Source organism: Eumetopias jubatus, unplaced genomic scaffold (genome assembly GCF_037043125.1).
Source record: "Eumetopias jubatus isolate StellerSeaLion01/CBP00866 unplaced genomic scaffold, mEumJub1_p1.0 scaffold_1, whole genome shotgun sequence".
Lineage (NCBI taxonomy): Eukaryota > Metazoa > Chordata > Mammalia > Carnivora > Otariidae > Eumetopias > Eumetopias jubatus.
In genome coordinates this window covers 18,932,405-18,953,194 of record NW_028274807.1, presented here as the reverse complement: position 1 = coordinate 18,953,194, position 20,790 = coordinate 18,932,405, and the positions used below count along the sequence as shown (strand labels likewise).

At 42.5% G+C, this 20,790-nt stretch overlaps 1 protein-coding gene across 6 annotated transcripts in view; it reads right to left on the bottom strand.

Annotated features, from left to right (window-relative positions):
- Window positions 1-20,790, bottom strand: part of APP (amyloid beta precursor protein) — a 262,737-nt gene that overhangs the window by 115,163 nt on the left and 126,784 nt on the right. For all 6 annotated transcript variants that reach the window (XM_028115529.2, XM_028115501.2, XM_088024143.1 and 3 more), the window contains exon 6: window positions 278-480. In XM_028115529.2, coding sequence (XP_027971330.1) covers window positions 278-480 — 203 coding nt within the window. The remainder of the gene's footprint in view (window positions 1-277; window positions 481-20,790) is intronic.

Genomic DNA, 20,790 nt, shown 5'->3' with positions numbered 1-20,790 from the left:
GGGCAGGGGGGGGTTTGCAGAACCAGGTGGGACGTGCCAAGCAGCATACAACACAAGGCACAGAACAGGCTGTAAATCAGGATGTCACATTATTTGAAATGAACTGTTGGACGGCTTGTTAGACCCAAGAGAGTTTAACAAGCATTAAGACTTGAGACTCTGAATTTTATTTCTGGTGGGGGAAGGCCGTGGTGGTAGGCTGGAGAGAAATTTCAAACTCTGGTATGATGCTTTCCGTTTTCCCTAACAGAGGAGATCCAAGTCAATAGTGAGTTACCTCGGACCACCTCTTCCACGGACTCCGTGGTGGTGGTGGTGGTTGTGGCGATGCTGGTGGTCCTCTCCGGGGCCTCTTCATAGGGTTCTTCTGCCTCTTCCTCTACCTCCTCACCAACCTCACCATCCTCGACGCCCTCGGCTGCTTCTTCCTCAACATCAGCCACTTCCTCCTCCTCTGCTACTTCCACCACTTTGTCTTCGCTGGAGCAGGAAATAAAAATAACAGTAATAGTCATTTAAACAAATTTCAGGAAAGGGGGAGGGGAACCAACAGCAAAGGCTTTTGGCAATTCGAGAGGGAATGTGGCATCAAAGAAAACACATGCACGAGACTTGAAGCCGGCAGGTCAAAGTAGGAATCCCAGCTCAGCAGATCTAGTGTTCTGTTTTTTTTTTTTTTTCTTAAGATTTTATTTATTTGAGAGAGAGAGAGCGAGTGAAAGAGAGAGCACGAGCGGAGGGGCATAGGGAGAGGGAGAAGCAGGCTCCCCACTGAGCAGGAAACCAGATGCAGGACTCGATCCCAGGACCCTGGGATCATGACCTGCATCGAAGGCAGATGCTTACCGACTGAGGCACCCAGGCACCCCAAGTCTATAGTGTTTTACCCCTTCTTTGTTTACATAGTTGCAAAAAGGGTATACTGTGATTCCAATTATATGCTATTCTGGAAGAGGCAAAAATTATGGAGACCATTAAAAAGATCACTGGTTCCTGGGGAGTTGGGGTAAAAAAGGGAGGGATGAATAGGCAGAGCACAGGGGATTCGTAGAGCAGTGAAATTACTCTGTACGATATTCTAACAGTGAACACGGGACACATGCATTTGTCAAAACCAACAGAACTGTACAAAACAAAAGTGAACTCTAATAACTAATGTATCAATATTGGACCAGATGTACCATTCTCATGAAAATGTTAACAACAGAGGAAATGTGGGGGTGGCCAGAGAAGGGGGAGAGGGGGACACCTGCTCAAATTTTCTGTAAACCTAAAGCTGCTCTAAAGAAATAAAGCCTATTAAACAGGATAGAGGAAGGAGGCTACCCAAAACTGAGTTTGCTGTGTGCAGATGACTCCTCATAATGTATACGGAAAATACCACACAGCATCTGCACGGCAGATACTCGTTTAGTAAAGGTGGAAACTGGTTCAACTATTGCGATTCGAAGTTTCAACTGGCTATGGATGAGGAAGAAAACACTCGGGTAAATAAATCTGTACTACCCAGTGGTCAGGAATGCCTACTGAAACTATACAGCTGTGGTCCCTACTCTTGCTTCTTGAGTAAACACTGTGGATAATATTAAGTATTTCAGTGCTTCTCAAATGTCAGCGACTACCAGAATCACTTGGAAGGGTTCCTGAAACACAGAGCACTGGGCACCATCCCCCCGGGTTTCTGAATCAGTGGGTCTAGGATGGGGCCTGAGAATTTGTATTTCTAATAACTTCCTGGGTGATACTGATGCTGAAAGTCAGGGGGTGATATTCTGAGAACTGCTAGAATATGTAATACGGAGAAGAATGGTATCAGATAGTCAGTCAATCACAGTACAATTGGGAAGGGGATCAGAAGTAATACGTAGGGCATTAAATATGTAGATACTGATGCACAGTGGTGAGTAATAAATCAGCACACGTGGACAGAGGAAGAGGGGTATGTCTGGAACAAAATGAGAAAGCCCTAGTAAGATAGCCTTGTGGAAATAGTGTACCTGCAGTGCAGACATGGTCAAGAGCATCTGAAAGATGATAAATGAGGACAGGAACGTGTTAAACAGCAGAAGTATTTATCACACGCCATCTGGCCAGACAGGAGAAATACATGTTGCATCCTTGCTCAGATCACAGAAACAATAATGACAAAAGATCTAGATGTGGTGGAAGCCTGCAACGTACCAGAGCCTCTGCCACGGGTCTCACCTGACAAGAAGCATCACAGGAGTAAGACTGAGGGCTGCCATGCTGACAGGTTTGCCCAGAAAAAAAGAAACAGGGGGGGAATTATTACCCTGTGGCTGACTCTTGCCTAGAAGGAGAAGCTCGTTGGGCAGTGTATAGGAAGTCAGATTTCAAACACGTTAGGGAACGGGAACAGTAGGATTCCATGGTGTGGGAAGACAGAAAGGAAGAAGGCAAAAGAGGCTCCCACAAACGGAGCCAGAAGGACAGCCACGAGTAATTTTGTGGATGAAAAAGAAAAAGCTATGTAAGGAGATGGAATACAGCACTAGAAGGAATTCCTGTAATCGGATTAACCCATAATTTAAGGAAATTTTATAGATGTTCTATAGAAATGTGTCCCACCTGCCAAGTGGAACACCTTTCTAATTCTGATTAAATATGATGCAAGGATAATAAATGAACACCTCCAAAGAAGCTGAAGCATGTGGCTAGAGAAAAAGGAACTTACTAAGCAGAATAACATTAATCATAATTTATTAGTGTGTTAATAAACGAAGTGTAATACAGAAGACCCTAACCAGTTATTCTAACATTTCCATATAAGACCAAGAAGAAAAAGGCAAAAAGGGAAAATGTTGCCACTGATCATCAGATGGTATAAGCCTTTATCTGCTTCAAGATAAATGGGGTGCCGTCGTTATTTCTTGATTACCTGAATTCCTGCACAGAAGTCTAACCGAGGCAACAATTCCAAAGAATTCTGAACTTAACAGCTGCTCACTTAGATGCTCCAAATTTTACTCAGTATCCTGCCTCATTTTTCTAGAGAATCTCAATGTTGTACTACTGTCCCACCAGCCAATTTACTTTCTTCTGTATTCAGTCAAATTACAGGTACCAGTACTATTCGATTCTCTAAATTACGTAGAAAACTGAGGTAAAGCCAGGAAGAAAAATCAAACCAAACCAGTATTCTCCTGAAGCCATGAAGCGTGCATGCCCGTTGTTTTGTGGGTCCCAGTATGTGATCTATGTGATCTGGGGAGAAGACAGCACTGTGCTTCCAGGTGCGACAGTCAAGACAGGACTGTGGGTACCCCCGGGAATCTCCCTCAACCTCCCCTGTTATGACCTGACTGTTGCACCTAAGGCTCCAAACAGAAAACATGCTTGTGAGAAGAGCTGTGTTTCAAGTGATCGGCATCCTAGCATGTGTCTAGCCACAAAAAAAAAAAAAGAAAAGAGTGAAATATACACTCATCATCCATCACTGCATCTGCCTGAGCAATTTACTAGCATAATAACAAGGAACAGAGATACATAACAGTTCAACTGGCTGAGGAATTAAATTACTTGGCTTAAGAGAACTCAGGTCCAGTTCTTATTACCATGGCTTTGATTTGTGGAATTTAATGATCTATTTGGACACAATTAAATCAGCAACATGCAGTTATGTTTGTAACGATGCTGCATCTTCCCACAGAATGCCAAACACACCAGCATCACGCTGCCAACTGCAGCTTTCACGGATAGCAGGGAACACAGGAAAGGGGAGAAAAATCGGACTTTTCCACCAACTCTTCAACTGCTGGGCAGCTTTGTTCTGAGATGTGACTCCGGTGAGCTGGTTTTGGAAAGTTGCTCGCAGTGCAAGAAAACGCCAACGAGGGGCCAGTTGATGGACGTGTGAGGCTGGGTGTCATAAAGTAATTTCCTTGTAAATAATCAAAGAACTCACAATAAAACAATCCCTTGGTAACACGGTGGAATATTCATATCACATTCACACGTCTTAGTGTCTGTCAATTGATAGGAGACAGCTTTTATGGTCTTTGAAGTCCAATAATGAGAAACACTTCTAAAGGATGAGGGGAAAATCCTGATCATCCTCAGGAATATCTGACTTTAATAAGAAGGTTAAAGGGTCAAAGGGACATTTCTAGGAGGAAATAAATCACTGATAATGAAATTTTATGTGTCAGCACTCAAGAGCTTACTCTGATGAAGGATATGCTCCATCACAAAGGTGACTCTCCTTGTATTTCTAGATAAAGGCTGACCTTGACAGATTCTAGTTGCCATTGCCTCCCTGATGTTCCCTTCAGATAGGGAAAGATTTGATTCACATACCAGTTTTAATTCCTTTTTGTTTAAGTCACACAAAACAATTCACTATTTGCATTCTCTAAAAGAGCTGTATTTACTCTTTCATAGCAACTGCTAAAACTGACTTTCCGTTGCCCCTCTGTAGGACAAAGGAGAGGAAGCAACATCCAGAATGCTGTGATCCCCGTGGTTTATGTGAATTGGACACGCACAGGACCCGAACACCACGGTGATGGGGGAGATGAAACAGAATAGCTTTCAAGTCCCAAAATGCAAGACCAACCCAGGACCAGAGGGGCAAGTCTCAACAGGAAGATGCTCAGACACATGTATGTTTATTGAACTAGAAAGGGGAAGAAAGCGTCTCCCAGAGTCAGGAATAGAGAGAGAAGATAAAGCAAATTTTTCAAAAGGTAAACAGGCTGTTTTCCCCTCTCTGCCCCAGTTCTTGGTGCTCCCAGAGTTTAACCTGGAGGGTACAATGGCTGAAGACTCAGTGTGTTCCAGGAGAAAGCACGATCCAAAATACTGCTGTGAAATTAGGAAAATTAGAAGTTGTCAGAAAACGTGAGAAAAGATAAAAGAATGGAAGCTTATTCTTCAGGGTTCCAAGTAAAAGATTCAAGAGGCGCGGAGCTAAGTAAGAAAAAGCCAGTGTCTCTCCCACCTAAAGGCACTGTTAGGAGTCAAACATACAACTGGACACACGGCCTCATGCCATTTATACACACTGCGAGAACAGGCAGCCCTCCCTGCTGCCGCCGGAGCTCACAGGTGGTGCTGCCCTTCGGCGGGGGGTGGGGGGTGGGATCTGTGAGTGGCAGGAGAACGGGACAGAGGCCTCTGGGGGGGCCGGCCAGGCAGCACTGGGGTCTGGGGGCCGCTCTCGGGTGTGCGTTCAGTTTTGAAAACCCATCATTGGGCTGGCTACTGTGTTAGGTGCACTTCTCTTTACGTAAGTTACAGTTCAGGAACGAGGGGTGAAAGGGGAGAGAATGCTGCTACTGTGCTGCCCCATTCTTCCTTAACAGTCTCACAACTGAGCGAGAAAAAGAGCTGCTTAATTGATAAAACTGTATTTTCCGGGACTCCAAATCTGAAAAAAAAAAAAAAAACACACACCAAAAAAAAAACCCAAAACACCTGCACTCCAAACCCCCAATCCCGTGAGAGCACAAATTATGAAGGTAGAAGGCAAATAATAATATATAATAACAACAACAATAATAACGGTATGTAGATATAATAAAGTATATATATAATTATATATAATAATTACATAGAATAACATATATAATCTTTTCATTAGTGAAAATCTTTCACTACCTGAAGGGACTATAAACAATTACGTATATATAGATATACATGAATATATATAGATGTACATATGTGTAAATATACACCTATACATGTATACACACATAATGTATATACATATATATGGCTCCTTCAACCATGGCCTCACTAACTAGGCTGAACTGGTTAAATAATTAATTCTCCAAGTTAATTAATTCATTAAATACAGATACTTTATAAATGAATTTGAACCTGAGGTTCATATAGGATTCAATCCACCATATGCTGATTACTAAAAAAAAAAAAAAAAAAAAAAAGTTACCTACCTTTAATGTTGTACTATTAGAATCTCTCCTGCCTACAGGTAAATAATATATAAAAACAGACCCCCACAGATTTCTCTTTAGTAGTCTACTGAGTTTCAGGATAGTTGTTTTGATGACATTCCTCAGTTAGTAGGTATTGTTAATTTTTCATTTAAAGAATCTCTGAGAATTTGATTAGTCTTCTCTCCTGAGAAACACACTGTGGCAGAAATTGTTGGTAAGCTACCCCAAAGCCATACCTAACTCCTTTCCCCCATCCCTTCTTCGACCAGAGAAAATAGGAAGGCAAACATTTCATGCCCTGTCTCCCTTGCAGACAGCGAAGGCCAAAGTGATTGCTGGGTCTCTGGATAATCGGATGCCAGCAGACATCTGCCTGGACCTCTAGGTGGGGTTTCTAGGAAGGCTTCACTTTCCAGATGAGAAGGCTCATCATACCGAGTCGTCAGGGCGCTTCTGCCCCTTTGCCCTTCTATCTACTTTCTCCCCGGCAGGGCAACGGCCACCTGTCAATGGTTAGTGGATAAACATCCAGATGCAGAAGCTGATAAGGGGAGTGGGGTGGAAAGATACAAAAAGGCCACGTCTCCAACAGCACTGCACCAGCCCGGGGCTCCCCACCACTACTGACTGGGGGTTCGGGTATTTGCAGCTATAAGCGTCCCTTGCAGATGGCTGGACTCCTGCTTCAGGGAAGGAAGGGCAAAACTGAGACAGCCAAAATTCATGACTCAGGCATCAAGGATGAGAGCCAGACAACCTAAGTCTGAAACGAGAATGTATCATCATTGTCACATATTTAATCGGAATGTCTCTTCTGGGCAAGAGAATCTACTCTGATTACTACATGAGTAACAGACATACTGCCTACTACATGTTTTAGAAATTCAAAGGGGAAAGTGATTCTGGTGAGCTAGAAGTGTCTGAGCTGGTAGGCCGTGAAAGGCAGGTATGAGGATGAGGGAGGGATATCCACATAATGCACAATCAGGAATAACAAATTACATAAGCTTGACTATAACAGAATTCAACGAGGCACTGAATTTTAATAGTGGGGTATGCTAAACTGCAGAGATCAAGGATTCAAGATATTTTTTCTTTAGTCAATGGATAGTGAAGTATTTGAGTTGAAACAAATGTGTGCCAATTGTTAACGAGCAAAAAAAGGGTCATGCATTAATTTACCTACCCACTGAGCCATTCTTTTTCTTGAGCAGGGAGCCCGAAGTGGGACTTGATGCCAGGACCCGACTGAGCCATTCTATTAAGAGCCTCTCTATGCCACATACCATTAGACATTCAACCAACAATGTTTATGGTGATTTCGCCAAGTGCCAGGTGCTAGTCCAGAGACTGATGGTGGATTTGTGAGCAGGCCAGAGCCTCTACTTTCCTGGAACATGTATTTTAGTGGGAGGCACAATTATGAACTAATAAAAAAGAAAAAAAAGTCAAAAGTATACAGAGAAAGGAAAGGGGGCTAATGTATTAACCGGTGACTATAACAGATATGTGGGGCGGGAATGGGGGCAGCATTTCAAAGAGGATGGTCAGGGGAAGGCCATCAAGACACAGAAGGCGGAAAGAGTCCGGGTGGGGGCGCTGGTTGGGGCAGGAGGAAGAGCAAGTGCAAAGGTCCTGGCCTGAGGAAAAGATGATAAAGAGAAAGCCAGTGAGCTTAGGGGGCAGTGGATGAGGGGGAGAGGTATAAGGTAAGGCGGTAGAGACAGACAGGAAGGGCATGACCCCGTAAGTCCACGTTGGTTAAGAAACAGCAAGTTTATTCATGTGCAACAAAAATGACTCCATCAGATTTAAGTTTTAAAGATGGTTCTGGTTACTGAGTGGAGAGCAGACTCTAGGGATTCAAGAGTAGAAGCTGGGACATTGCTTTGGGAGAAACACACTGGGGAGCAAGGGTAGCTCATGGGGCTATCAAAAGGACAATGACATCACTGTCCAATAAATATGACAGTACTACAGTGATAACAATTTTGAAGGCTAGGAAACCCAAAAGAGTAAGATCTGACCAGACCTGGGTGTACAGCAAGACATCCATAGGAAAGGATGACTGCAATGTGACCTACAGAAGGCCAAGGTTCATGAGGTCTGGGGGCTCAAGAGCACTCTCCACAAGACAGGGTAGGCAGAACATATGCAAAGACCCTGTGGTAGCAGGGAGGAAAACCTAAGAGTCTGAAACGGAGTCAGCTGACAAGAACAAAGAGTAACCAAAGAAGGACAAATGATCAGTGGCATGGATAGGATGGATGGCTCATGGTTTATTTTGACACACCCTAGAAGCTAAGAGTAGTTTTTACATTTTTAAAGGATTATGACAAGAAAAAAAAAAAGATACGTAACAGAGGTGGTATGTGGCCTGCAGAGCCTAAAATGCTTCTTATCTGGCCCTTTATAGAAAGTGTGCTGACTCCTTGCATAGAAGGTGGACTATGGGGTGAGGTGGGCATGGAAAGAACATACGACTGTGCTTTGTCCTGATTTGAAATGAGATCGAACAAAACAAAGTGAAAGGTCTCTAGGATGTCCAAGTTCTAAAATTCCAAAGCAGAAACAACAATGACCCCTGCTTCTCGCCTCCTTAGGAGCCAGCAGAACACAAGGTCCAAGGAGACAGGATATCTTGCAGCATGGTGGAGTGGTTAAAAGTATGAACTCTGGGGCCAGCCTGCCTGGACTTAAATCCTGGCTCTGTGACCCTGAGCAAGTTAGTTAACCTCTCTGTGCCTCTTGTCTCTTCCTCTATAAAATGGCACACTTTACAGGGGCTACTTCCATTCATAGTGGTATGATGAGACATAAACTGGGTTAATATCTGTAATGCACTTAGAACAGCACCTGACCTACCACGAGTACCACTAAAATGTAATAAAGCAAAGGTCACATGCACTACGTGCCCAGGACGTGACACAGAGAATAGCTCAAATTATAGCTATTGAAAATAGCTCAAAAAAGTAAAATAGCTTAAAAAATACATGTTAAATGAATGAACAACTGGACTAAATACCACTGAGATATTCTTCCAGAACATTCTGAATTGGTGTCTTCTATGACAACTGCATACAGTTTGATTTTCTTCTTTATGAGAAAACATAAAAGGGTCAGATGTCAGGTAGTCCTAGGAAAGATTTTAAGAGTATATAAAATTACTTCATCTTTAAAGTTAAAAAAAAAAATCCCGTACCAGACTATATTTTCAGAATTCTGGTACCACATGGCACAATGATATTAATAGACTACTACTACAGAATCCAGTATTGAATTCATGAGTGTACTGGCTACTCAGGTTTTTGCCAATACTAAGAATAAAACTAATGGCATTCACTAAATGGTGCCAGGCATGAGAGAGAATTGAAGGAAAATTACAAAAACAGTGCTTTAGCATGAAATCAACTTCTCTTCAGACTGGCCTATCGGCTCTGCCCTGTTTGATTTAGTCAAATTCTGAAGTACGAGGCTGAAGTAAGCAAAGAAGAGCAACCCAAGCCCTGGTGTAAACTAGTAGCACCTGGGTAGAATATGAGACAATTTCTCTTTTCTCCACCATCTCACTACGTACTCATAATAAGAACATTCCAGGGCCGCCTGGGTGGCTCAGTCAGTTGAGTGTCTGCCTTTGGCTCAGGTCCTAGGATCAAGTCCTCCCTGCTCAGGGGGGAGTCCGCTTCGCCTTCTGCCCCTCCCCCTTGCACACTCACTTGTTCTCTCTCAAATAAAAACTTAAAAAAAAAATAATATTCCAGCAATAGAAAAAAAACAATCTAAGTACTAGCCCTAAGACATGAGACAAATCAAAGGTTGGAGAAGAGGTCATAGAAAACCGCCATGGCTTCTTCAGCATGCTGATGTCGGGAGAGAAAAAGGGCTGTTCGAAATCCCGAGCGTTAAGGATGTAAGATGCTGGGGTTGATACTGGATAGAATCCGGGGTAGAAAAATGAGCTGTGAAGGCTATTTCTGTGTCCCAGGGATAATCTGACGATGGACTCCACATCTGAGAATATTAAAAAATTATTGTTAATTTTGTGGGTGAGATGGTATCGTTTGAGCTCTGCAGAAAAATGTTCTTAGGTTTTAAAGATGTAGAAGTATGCAGTGTATTTGCTGCTCGAACTTTAAATCATAAAAAGTCTGCTGAAAGGGGGAAAATGATATTCTGGCAAGAGTTGGAGAAAATATTGTTTAGCATATAATTATAGTAAAAAGCTAAATTGCTTTTTTAAAGACTATCTTGGAGGCATGAAAAGCTATATATAATCAAAAGCACCTTTTTTTTCCCGACAGCTTTATGAACCAACTAGGATTAAGGAGAAGCACCTGAGGTGATAAAAACTTTCAGAGTCATTTAAAGCTCTTGATAAGTGAAACCCAATCTTGGTTAATCAGATGCTACACCAGAAAACTTTTGAGCACATTCCTCATACCTAAAGATTTGACAGTTGCTACGTACAGGTGATCTGTATACATTTTGGGTGAAGAGCTGGAGATATGTGTTCTTTAGCCATTTTACCATATTTAAGTGTGAACCAGGTTCTAAGGGGTCTGTTCCACACTCAGATTTCCAGATGAGAAAGCTCATCATACCGAGTAGTCAGGGCGCTTCTGACTATCTAACTTCTGTTATCTCTGGGAATGAAAGAGACAAAACTGCCTGACTTCCTGGCACTTCTCGTCTATTGGGGGGAGAGGTGACAATATAAGAAACCAAGGCAGAGATGTCCAAGCATGTTACAGGTGACAAGTACTATGGAAAAATATGGAAGCAGGAAGGCTGGATAAGGTATTCTGGAATGGGTAGTTGGGAGGTCTGATACAGTATTTAAAGAGAATAACAGGAGAACAATGCCCTGAATAGGTGTCATTTCAGCACACAAAATGTGCCTACCGTCATTTTCCGCTGTGTCTACACACACAGGGACTAAAATAAAGCTATAGATGGTCTGTGTACAAAATGGCTGCAAAGCTCTCTAGAAAAGCCACAAAGCAAGACAGCAACCTCCTCTTTCTTTTGGGGACACCTTGTGAAGGACCCTGTCCTTACAAAGAAGGGAAGCAACCTGCCTGTTTCTGTGGGCTTCCCTCTTCTCTCTTGTGAGAAAACAAGTGGTTCTACCTAGAACTCTGCTCCCCCTCCTAGCACACTGCAAGAAACTGTGGCTACACCTTGTCTGGCCCCAGAGTCTCAGGTAGGGTCCCATAGATATATCTGCCCCCATCCGCAGGTGGTACGAAATGCCATTTATCCTTAAAACAAGCCCAAGGCTTCCCTTGCCCCTTTGTTCTTAGAGCCTGAAACAAGTATTTTATGTTTTTTAAAGATTTTATTTATTTGAGAGAGAGAGAGTGAACGGGAGAGAGAGCACGAGAAGGGCCAGGGGCAGAGGGAGAGGGAGAAGCAGGCTCCCCGCGGAGCAGGGAGCCCAGCTCGGAACTCGATCCCGGGACCCTGGGATCATGACCTGAGCCGAAGGCAGCCGCTTAACTGACTGAGCCACCCAGGCGCCCCACAAGTATTTTAAATTGTAGGGTAAAGATGAAGACAAAAAGTAAAGACAAGCATAGTCTGCTACTACGATGGAGTCTTGGATCAGCCAGATGTATAGGAAAGGCATGCTCAGGAGAGGTAGAACTTTTAGTTCATTTTCCAGGAGTGAGCCAACTTTCTTCCTCTTCCAGCAAGCCAGCTTCCCTGGCTTATTGAGTTTCTTTTTTAAAGTATCTGTAGTTGCTGCCTGAGAAATTTGTAGAGTTAAAATATCAAATGCTGACACCGCATGTTACAATGCAACAAATGTAGAAGGTGCAGGGCCCTAAAAGGAACGGGGAAGCGCATTCCTTTTTAGGCTAAATCACTGGTAACAGCTGTTTTGAAAATCCTCTCTTTTCTCGAGGAAAAATTACACTGTGGTAAACTCCAGTTCACTCACCATTCTTATTCACAGAGACCTGCAGAGGGGAAACTGTGGGAAACTGTGGGAATTAAAGGCACATTTTTGGAAGCCGCCTGCCAGCTATGGTGTGACCACGGGCAAGTGACTTATCCTGCTGCGACTTAAGTTTCTTTATCTTTAAAATGGGATAATAACATTTCCTGCCCCGGGAGATGCTGTGAGCAATTAATATATGCCAAGCACTCAGAAGCACACCTTAAATGCTAACTATCATACCTATCTGCTGTTATTAGACTATGGCTTAAATTTATGTGTGACAAATACGGTTTTTGTCCCCCCTTTTACAGGTGCAAGGTTTGGAAAATGGTGTCAATAAAAGTTATCATTTGTTCTTCATATACAATATTTTCCTTGGGGTTTATTATATCAGAAGAAAGAAACCTATGAAGACCTATTCTTTATTAGGTACTATGCCTAGTCAAGTCCCAACTGCTGACCTGCAGAGCCGGACAGGTAAGGAAGCATAGAACAATGATGTCAGAGGGGTGCACACTAACTGTAGTGGGTTTTTTAAAAATGTCTGTTAACAGGGCTTGGGAGGGATGGATTGAGAAGGTTATTAACAGGTGAACTATGAACCGATGAGTGAACAGACATCGACAGAGAAGACCATGGCAAAGGGGCATTGCAGAGACAGGACCCAGCACCTGTAAATACAGGATGCATCTGCAGGAAGGGCAGGTAGCTCAGCGGAGCTGGGAGACAGGAGCGGGCGCTGGGAAGTGAGTGAACTGCAGACACATTACAAAGGACCTTGTGTTTGCCCTCATTCTTCTAAATGATTCAGAGCTTGGAAGAGAAACTTTAACAGAAGAGCAGCAAAATTAGCTGTATTTCAGTAAGTCTGAGCTGGCAGAAGTACGAAGGACAGACAGATGGGGGAGTCACAAGTGGGCATGGGAGAAGGCTCTCCAGAAGCCTGGCCAAGGAGGGGGAGGGTGGTGAGAGCTTTGAGAAACGAACACAGCAGAACTGGTGACTGGCTGAAGGGGGCCAGTGACAGGATGAGGCTGATGTGTGGAGCTAGAGTGACTGGGTAGAGAGAGGTCACCAAGGGTAATGGGATACATCAGGAAGAATGGATGGTGAAGAAAGGAGATGCACGGGGTCAGCTTGGACCATGATGCAAGACAGTGCTGTAGAGGTCTCCAGACTCCAGCGGGAAATAAAGGACTAGAAATTCAGGCCAAAAATATATAGATCTGGGAGGCACTGTTTTTCTATTTCCATTAGGTAAGCAGCAATGCACATTTTTGTTGTTCCCTTAACACTCAAGAGCTACCATTTTTGAAAGACCAAAGATAACAGACCAGAACCACCACTCATTTTCTGCATTGCTTGTATGTCCTGCTATGATATCTTATGTAACTAGAAACAGAATCTAGCCTGCTGAGGTCTAATTACGCTGTTCTTTCCTGTTTTTCCTCTTTCCCCACAAGGATAATTCAAGTTGCTTTCCAATTCAGTGATCTATGTGAAAAATTCCCCAATGAGATGTTTTCTGTATTGATTAAAGAGCCTAATCAAGAACATCCTACGACGTTTAAAACAACAGCATATGAAAAGTCCTTCATTCAACAAATGTTAGTGGATATCAACTATGCACCAGGCATTCTGCCAGATCTGAGGCTCTAGAAGAGGAAAGGATATGATCTCTGCCTTCAGGGAGCCTACATTCTATTAGGGGAGAGAAAGACGATCAGCAGATACAATACTAAACGGTGTAATTTATGTCAGGACGAAATAAGTAGGCTGCGAAAATTGAGACGAGTGGGAGGAGGGTGTTTTGCAAAGTGATCAAGGGAATTCGTTTTGAGAACATGACAGTGAAGCTGAGGCTAAAGATAAAAAGAAACCCAGAAAACTGGGGAAATCAGTATAGGGAGGTTGGTCGATTGCGGGGTGGGGAAGGCCTGCTGTGTTTTGTACAATACAGGGACAGCAGTGGGGAGAGGGAGGCACGGGGCAATGCCGGAGAGGTGCAGAGAAGCTGGGGGTCAAATACGTTCACACCCGGAAAAGAACGCAAGGTATGTGTTGAGTGACCATTCCCGTTAACGCCGTCCTTGGCATGTCAGCAAAAGGGTTCACTGCTCTTCCTCTGTGTATGTGCTTGTTAAGTGTACTCGAGAGCCACTAGCCCATCTTAGTCTTGGGAGCCCCACGATCAACTCTATGTACATGTTTATATTCAGTGTCCTGGCTGCTGTGAACAGAGTGGCTTAAGATGTGTGTGCGGAAACGGCTGGGTATACAGTGGAGAGGCAAAGGGAGCAGAAATCAGTGGGATGCTGCAGTAACTCCAGCAAGAAATAGCGGTACTAGGATTGTGCTAGAAATGATGGAGGCAAGTGCATGAACCCAGAATGGGTGGGATTTCTGGCAAGGATGACATGAGTCCCAGGTTCTTAGCTGTATTTCCTAAGGGAGGGTGTAGGGCCACGACTAAGACAGAACAGCTGCGAGAGAACCAAGGCGGAGGTGGGGGGGTGGGAATTAAGAACTCTCTCTCGGACACATTAGGAAACCCTGTACATCTGGCCTTAGTTCTTCAACCTCACCATACAGACCCTCGGGCTGCCAACCTGGGGGCTAACCCTAGCTAGCCCGGGCTAACTCAATACAACTAGTATTATAAAGTTAAGGGTGTAGATTACAGCAATCAAGGAGAAGGGGCCAAGAAAGGAAACACTAAAATAATCCCAGAGAGATAACCAGAGTCAGGAATTTAAAGAACAAAACAAAAAACTGGTTATCAGGATGGCTGGAAAGAAGCAAACACAAAAACGCCAAAGCCTTGTGCAAAGAACGTATTGGGAAGACACACTGGAAATGAAGACAAACAAGTTATAAAAGAAAAAGGGCTTCCGAGCAAAAACAAAGATAATCGGTTCTAAGGGCATATTAACCTTAAAGTGCTTTATATTGAAATTTCTATCCTATGAATATTTAGGTTCCTGAGCCCAGCAGCATCTGGTACCTGGCACCTTGATTAGGCAGATAAAGTTATGAGGAAATGAACTACCTTACTTGTCAACTAATACCAACGACAGAGCAAGAGCATACTGAGTCCTATTCAGGGGTCAGGGCCAAACATCACAGAGTTCTAAACATACTGTTCCAGACAAAGATGCGACATACAGTCAATTTACCAGTGTGCATGCTGGGAAAGAGCACTCCCCACGTGGGAAAAGGTGAGAAAGGCCACCTCGTTATGCATGTTCTGTGCATGTACGTGCTGCTAAGTGTGTTTCAGGGCCAACAGTAAGTTGGACATGAAGCCAAACTAGGTACAGAGATGCGATGAAGTGTGGTCTCAGCATCCTGCTCCTCTGTGCTGCTATCATTAAATCACTCTATTTTTTTTTAAAGATTTTATTTATTTATTTGTCAGAGCGAGAGAGACAGCACAAGCAAAGGGGAGTTCTACAGCCATTTTCCAACCCTAGAAAAATCACATTTTCTGATGTTTTGCTTCCCTAAAATAAAAAGGACTCCTACATATGTATTCAAATTCATAAAATTGGAAGATATTAGTTGTTTGCTACCAACACCTATTTTAATGTTTTCAAACCTCATCTAGGACGCAAAGTGCTTAAGTCATTATCTGTTAGTACTGGTTATAATTATTACAAGGCCCACAATACTTTCTGAAGACCTAATTAAGAAGAAACATGTTATAACAGCCATGATTCTCAAACCAGAAAGAGGAGATTAGTGGGAGATTAGTCATGATGCCCTAAGGAGAGCTTTTCTAGTTGACTGTGTGAGGTAAGGGGTGGGAGAGTAGGTTGACAAAGGAACCAGCAGCCCCCCGCGGCCTGCCCTCCCTTACAATTCCACTCAGTGCACCACAATCAAGCCCACTGAACATTTTAGTTCAACACGCTCCCATATCTAAGCTTTAACTCCCTTCTAAAAGCAAGTACTATGATAATAGGTGACAGCAATCTTCCCCATGTTAGATGTAAAGATACAAGCTCACATGAAAATTTTACTAGGTCCAAAGCACACTCTAAACCGTTGAAGACATTTCTGAAGCAAAAGTCATCTTCTTAAGGACCAAGTCTGTTCTTTCCTAAACTCTTTGGGTGCGTCTAGCACGGTGGAGTTGTTTCCTCACCAAGTCTTTTTATGCAGATTAGCTTTACCATCATTAAATGACTGTAAATGTAATGTGGTCCTCTACATCATGATGATAATCTCTTTTCCAGTCTGGTAGCCAAGCTTATGTTAACATTTTTAGTACCCAGCAACATTCATCTCATGACTACTGAGCGGCTGATGTAACAGCTGATAACCAGTGCATACTTCAGTGACACAGCTAAGGCTCTTCGCATCAGAACGGCAATAGGGCGCTAAGCAGAAAACTTGGGAAGACCAAATTCAAACAATAGCATGATGGTTTCAAATGCAATTTCAATTATAAGACACAAGGACAATATAATACCAAATTAGTTATATAGTCTAACTTACCACGGTTCTCAATAAAATGCTGTTATCCTATATTTTCAAGCAACTTCAAACACCATACTGTACTTTTGAATATTCTTGGGCAGATCTTTCCAGAAATACACATGACACCTTACTAAAACAACCTAGTCAATATACAAGCATTGTAGCCTCTTATATGCTCTATATTCAGTTCTCTTCAGAGTGAGGTACAGGGCAAAATTGTGTTTCATGGGAAACAGGACATAAAATACACCAATGAACATCCATCTGCTGCATCTTCAAATGTGTAAAGATAACATGACCAGATAGATGGTCTGTGTGTCCTCTGCTTATTTTTGAAATTGACAATAAATGAATAGAGACCAATAGAGCTGGGGGAAGCACTATTAATAGGACCACTCAAAAACAGAAACAATCATAGTTTGCACTTCAGATGCCTTCAAAAAGTTTATGAAGATGTTTCCTAGTAAACAATATGATACCGGTTTATGTATATAATTAAGAAACTAGGAAAAGAGGTTATGGTCAGTAAAATATTACACGGATAATGTTTTTATTTCCTACAGGAATCTTTCTGATTAAAGATAACCAACATCTGATGCAAGTAAAAGCACACCGTTTTACAAAAGACAGAAATACGCTTATATTTACAGATGTGTGGGGGGGTGGAGGAGAGGGTTAAGTAAATAACATCATCAACACCAAGGGTCTGTTTGTGGGCTCACATTGGAAAGATTTTGTTTACTCTATCTCTCACCAAAGGAAACAGTTATGAGTATCTCTAAATTATTCTCTCTATGAATGGCTTCCTTCGAAAACAAGGGTTCTTAAATACAGGCTTCTTAAAATTTTGCGGAGTTTTTTGTGGTAAGTTCTGGGTACCAGTTTAGACTTAGGCGGGGAGATATTAACATCATGTACTACAGCTTGACTTCCTATTACAGGGCTCCTAGAAGCCAATTTATTATTACTAACTTCCAAATAAAGTTCCAGCATGCAATTTATTATTACCAAGGATCTGAGGAACAACACGGCTCAAGTAAAAGAAATCTCTTTGGGCTCAATATGCTGATACAGATCCTCAGGCCACAAGGAAACAAATAAACAAAAAAAGAATAACATACATTTAAGGGCCACCCTATATGGAATAATAGTGAATCCCATCTAAACTAGGGGTTTTACAATGAGAATAACAATATCCAGATGTTGGTTTCAGCAAGAAGTTACTGTCTGGGGATACCACTGCCAGAAACCTGTTGGCATCACGAGGCTCTCTATTTTCCTCCTCGTTTCCTATTTTGTAATTCAGGATATTTGAACAGTTCAATGAAAAGACATTAGGAGGATAAAAAGATCTTCCTTTCCTCAATGGTGTAAGATCCTCGGCGGTGAAAAATCCAACCCTGTAAGTTACTATTACGAAACAAATGGTTCCCTCACACTTTGCATTCAGCCCTGTCCAGTTACCGGGGCAGCTCTGTGCCGGGGGGTCCCAGCGAGCACAGTGATCACTGCCAGATGTGACTTTCCAATGGCAGCAACCCAACCCTGCACCACTTCAAAGGCATCTCACATCTCCTTTTCCAGCCATCACCTGCTTGCCAATCGGAACAAACCCCACTGGTTTGGCCACACGGCTGAACTCTGCTTCAGACTATTAAAGTGTTTTATTTTCCTTCTTGATATACATGGGACCCAAGCTTATTAAATACAGAAACTCAGCATTTTTAATAAGACCGCAGAGCTGGCGGCCAGTTGCCTCAAGAGAAAATGCGAGCTTCTGCTCCTCTCCTATTCATCATTTTCAAATTAGTTGCCTTATTTCAGTGCAAGACACGGTGATGCCGTCACCGTCTCAAATAGTGCTAGAAGCTGACAACAGGCACAGTTACGTCTCAGAGCCACACATTGGCTCATCAAATCCATTCCACTTGACTCAGACACTAACAAAGATTTAAGGCTGTAATTTATCATTTCTATGATTCACTTTGTGACTCTCCTCCAAAGTTGTTAGTCCCCCCGCTTCTGAGCATTTAAGACCACTTTCTCAAGATGCAAGGCAGAAAAGCAGCTGAAAGATTATATACTCCAAGAATTTTAACTCCAGAGATCCAAATAAGCTTTAGTCAAATAAAGCCTCTCCCATTCTTTCTCAAAACCAATTTTAAAGACAGAGAAAAGTATACCGACTTTCAGTATACTGAAAATGCATGAATAGACATGCATTTTCACAACAGCCTGAGATCAGGTGAGGCCATGAATGCTTCCACATCCCAAGCTAGCTGGAAGCCAACATTGTAGAACATACTACATGAATCAATGATAAGTCTTCATAAACCACCGATAATCTGTGACACACACTTCCTCCATACTACCATCTGGGAATCATTTTCTGAGAAGAGTACTTGCAGCATACAGACCTGAGTTCAGTCAGCTTTCAACTATCCCAAGCACTGTGCGCCACCACACACGGAGCTTGAATGCCTGCTTTAATGCTAAGTGCAATAATGATCATGATCGAGATGTCCCCGGCCCCCCTCCCCCTTATGCTGGGCAACTGGTGGTGCGGGTCTTTGCTCAAGTTTCCGGGAAATGACCAGAAATGGGCAGCACCTAGCATTATTAGCACCTTCCATCTTTCTGGAAGAGGTAAGTCCCATGTTCATGTCATGGATTTAAAGTATCTCCTAACTGTGCTCATGTGTAGGGTACAGAGAACGCTCCAAAGAGTGTGGGCTCTGTTGATGCATTTACTGTGCCACAAGTTCTTACGGGAAAGGTAGAGGAAGACACTGTGAAATCTTATTCCTGTGCTTTATGCGGGAGCTCCATCAACAGCTTCAAATGAAGCCACGGGCATGGTCGTCCTCAATTCAGAGTCAGCTCAGCATTCCCATCTTTTATATTTTGACATGTTACCTAGGGTTGGGGTTACTGGATTATCATTTCCCCTCCACAAATAGTGCTAACATGATGGGCTTACAGGCTGCATTAGCTCCATCTCTATCTCTACATAATGACCAGCTCACCTAAAAATAAGAGCCAAGATGGCCCAGTTGTTGATCAAATGGAGATGTAGTTTTCATGTATATTTCTCTAAGTTCATAAACCCATTCTCTACCAAAAAAAAAGTTATCATTGTGAAACATTCTGCACAGAAATATTGAGTAAGAAGCCTTTCTATCCTTTTAAAGAGGATTAGACGGAACAGACCCAGCTACTCATGTAAAAGTAGGATTTATAAATCCTCTGTCCCTCCATTAACTCGGCTCCACACTCCCACATAAATAAATAGAAGGCAAGAGCTGGAAAAGAAAGATCTTGCTCAGTTTAGGTCAGAGTGATGTTTCTCAAGTGGATTAAGTTAGCCTTCTGCAGTTTCTGGTCTTTTTTTAGGCATGTGTCACAACATACATTTTCCTTCCTATTTCCCATCTGTATTAAACTAATCTAAAGCTTTAGATTCTATTTCAGGCTTATAACTAGGGCAGATTAAAAGCTGTTGTTTATGGAATCAACACATACTATAATATCAGTCAAAATCAAGGATTTATAACTTCCCTCAAATATATATGAATAATTGAGTTGAAATTATGTATGGGTTTGAAACTTTTTAGGATCTGAAACTTATGAATAAAGCTGAATGAATTAATCACTTTTTTAAGTACTTTATTTTTTTATTTTATATTTTTTCTTTAAATTTTTTATTGTTATGTTAAGCACCATACATTACATCATTAGTTTTTGATGCAGTGTTCCATGATTCATTGTGCATAACATGCAGTGCTCCATGCAGAATGTGCCCCCTTTAATACCCATCACCAGGCTAACCCATTCCCCCACACCACCCTCTAGAACCCTCAGTTTGTTTTTCAGAGTCCATCGTCTCTCATGGTTTGTCTCCCCCTCCGATTTCCCCCACTTCATTCTTCCCCTCCTGCTTTCTTCTTTTTTTTTCTTAACATATATTGTATTATTTGTTTCAAAGGTACAGATCTGTGATTCAACAGCCTTGCACAATTCACAGCGCTCACCATAGCACATACCCTCCCCAATGTCTATCACCCAGCCACCCCATCCCTCCCACCCCACCCCCACTCCAGCAACCCTCAGTTTGTTTCCTGAAATTAAGAATTCCTCATATCAGTGAGGTCATATGATACATGTCTTTCTCTGATTGACTTATTTCACTCAGCATAACACCCTCCAGTTCCATCCAAATCATTGCAAATGGCAAGATCTCATTTCTTTTGATGGCTGCATAATATTCCATTGTATATATACACCACTTCTTCTTTATCCATTCATCTGTCCATGGACATCTTGGCTCTTTCCACAGTTTGGCTATTGTGGACATTGCTGCTATAAACATCGGGGTGCACATACCCCTTCAGATCTCTACATTTGTATCTTTGGGGTAAATGCCCAGTAGTGCAATTGCCGGATCGT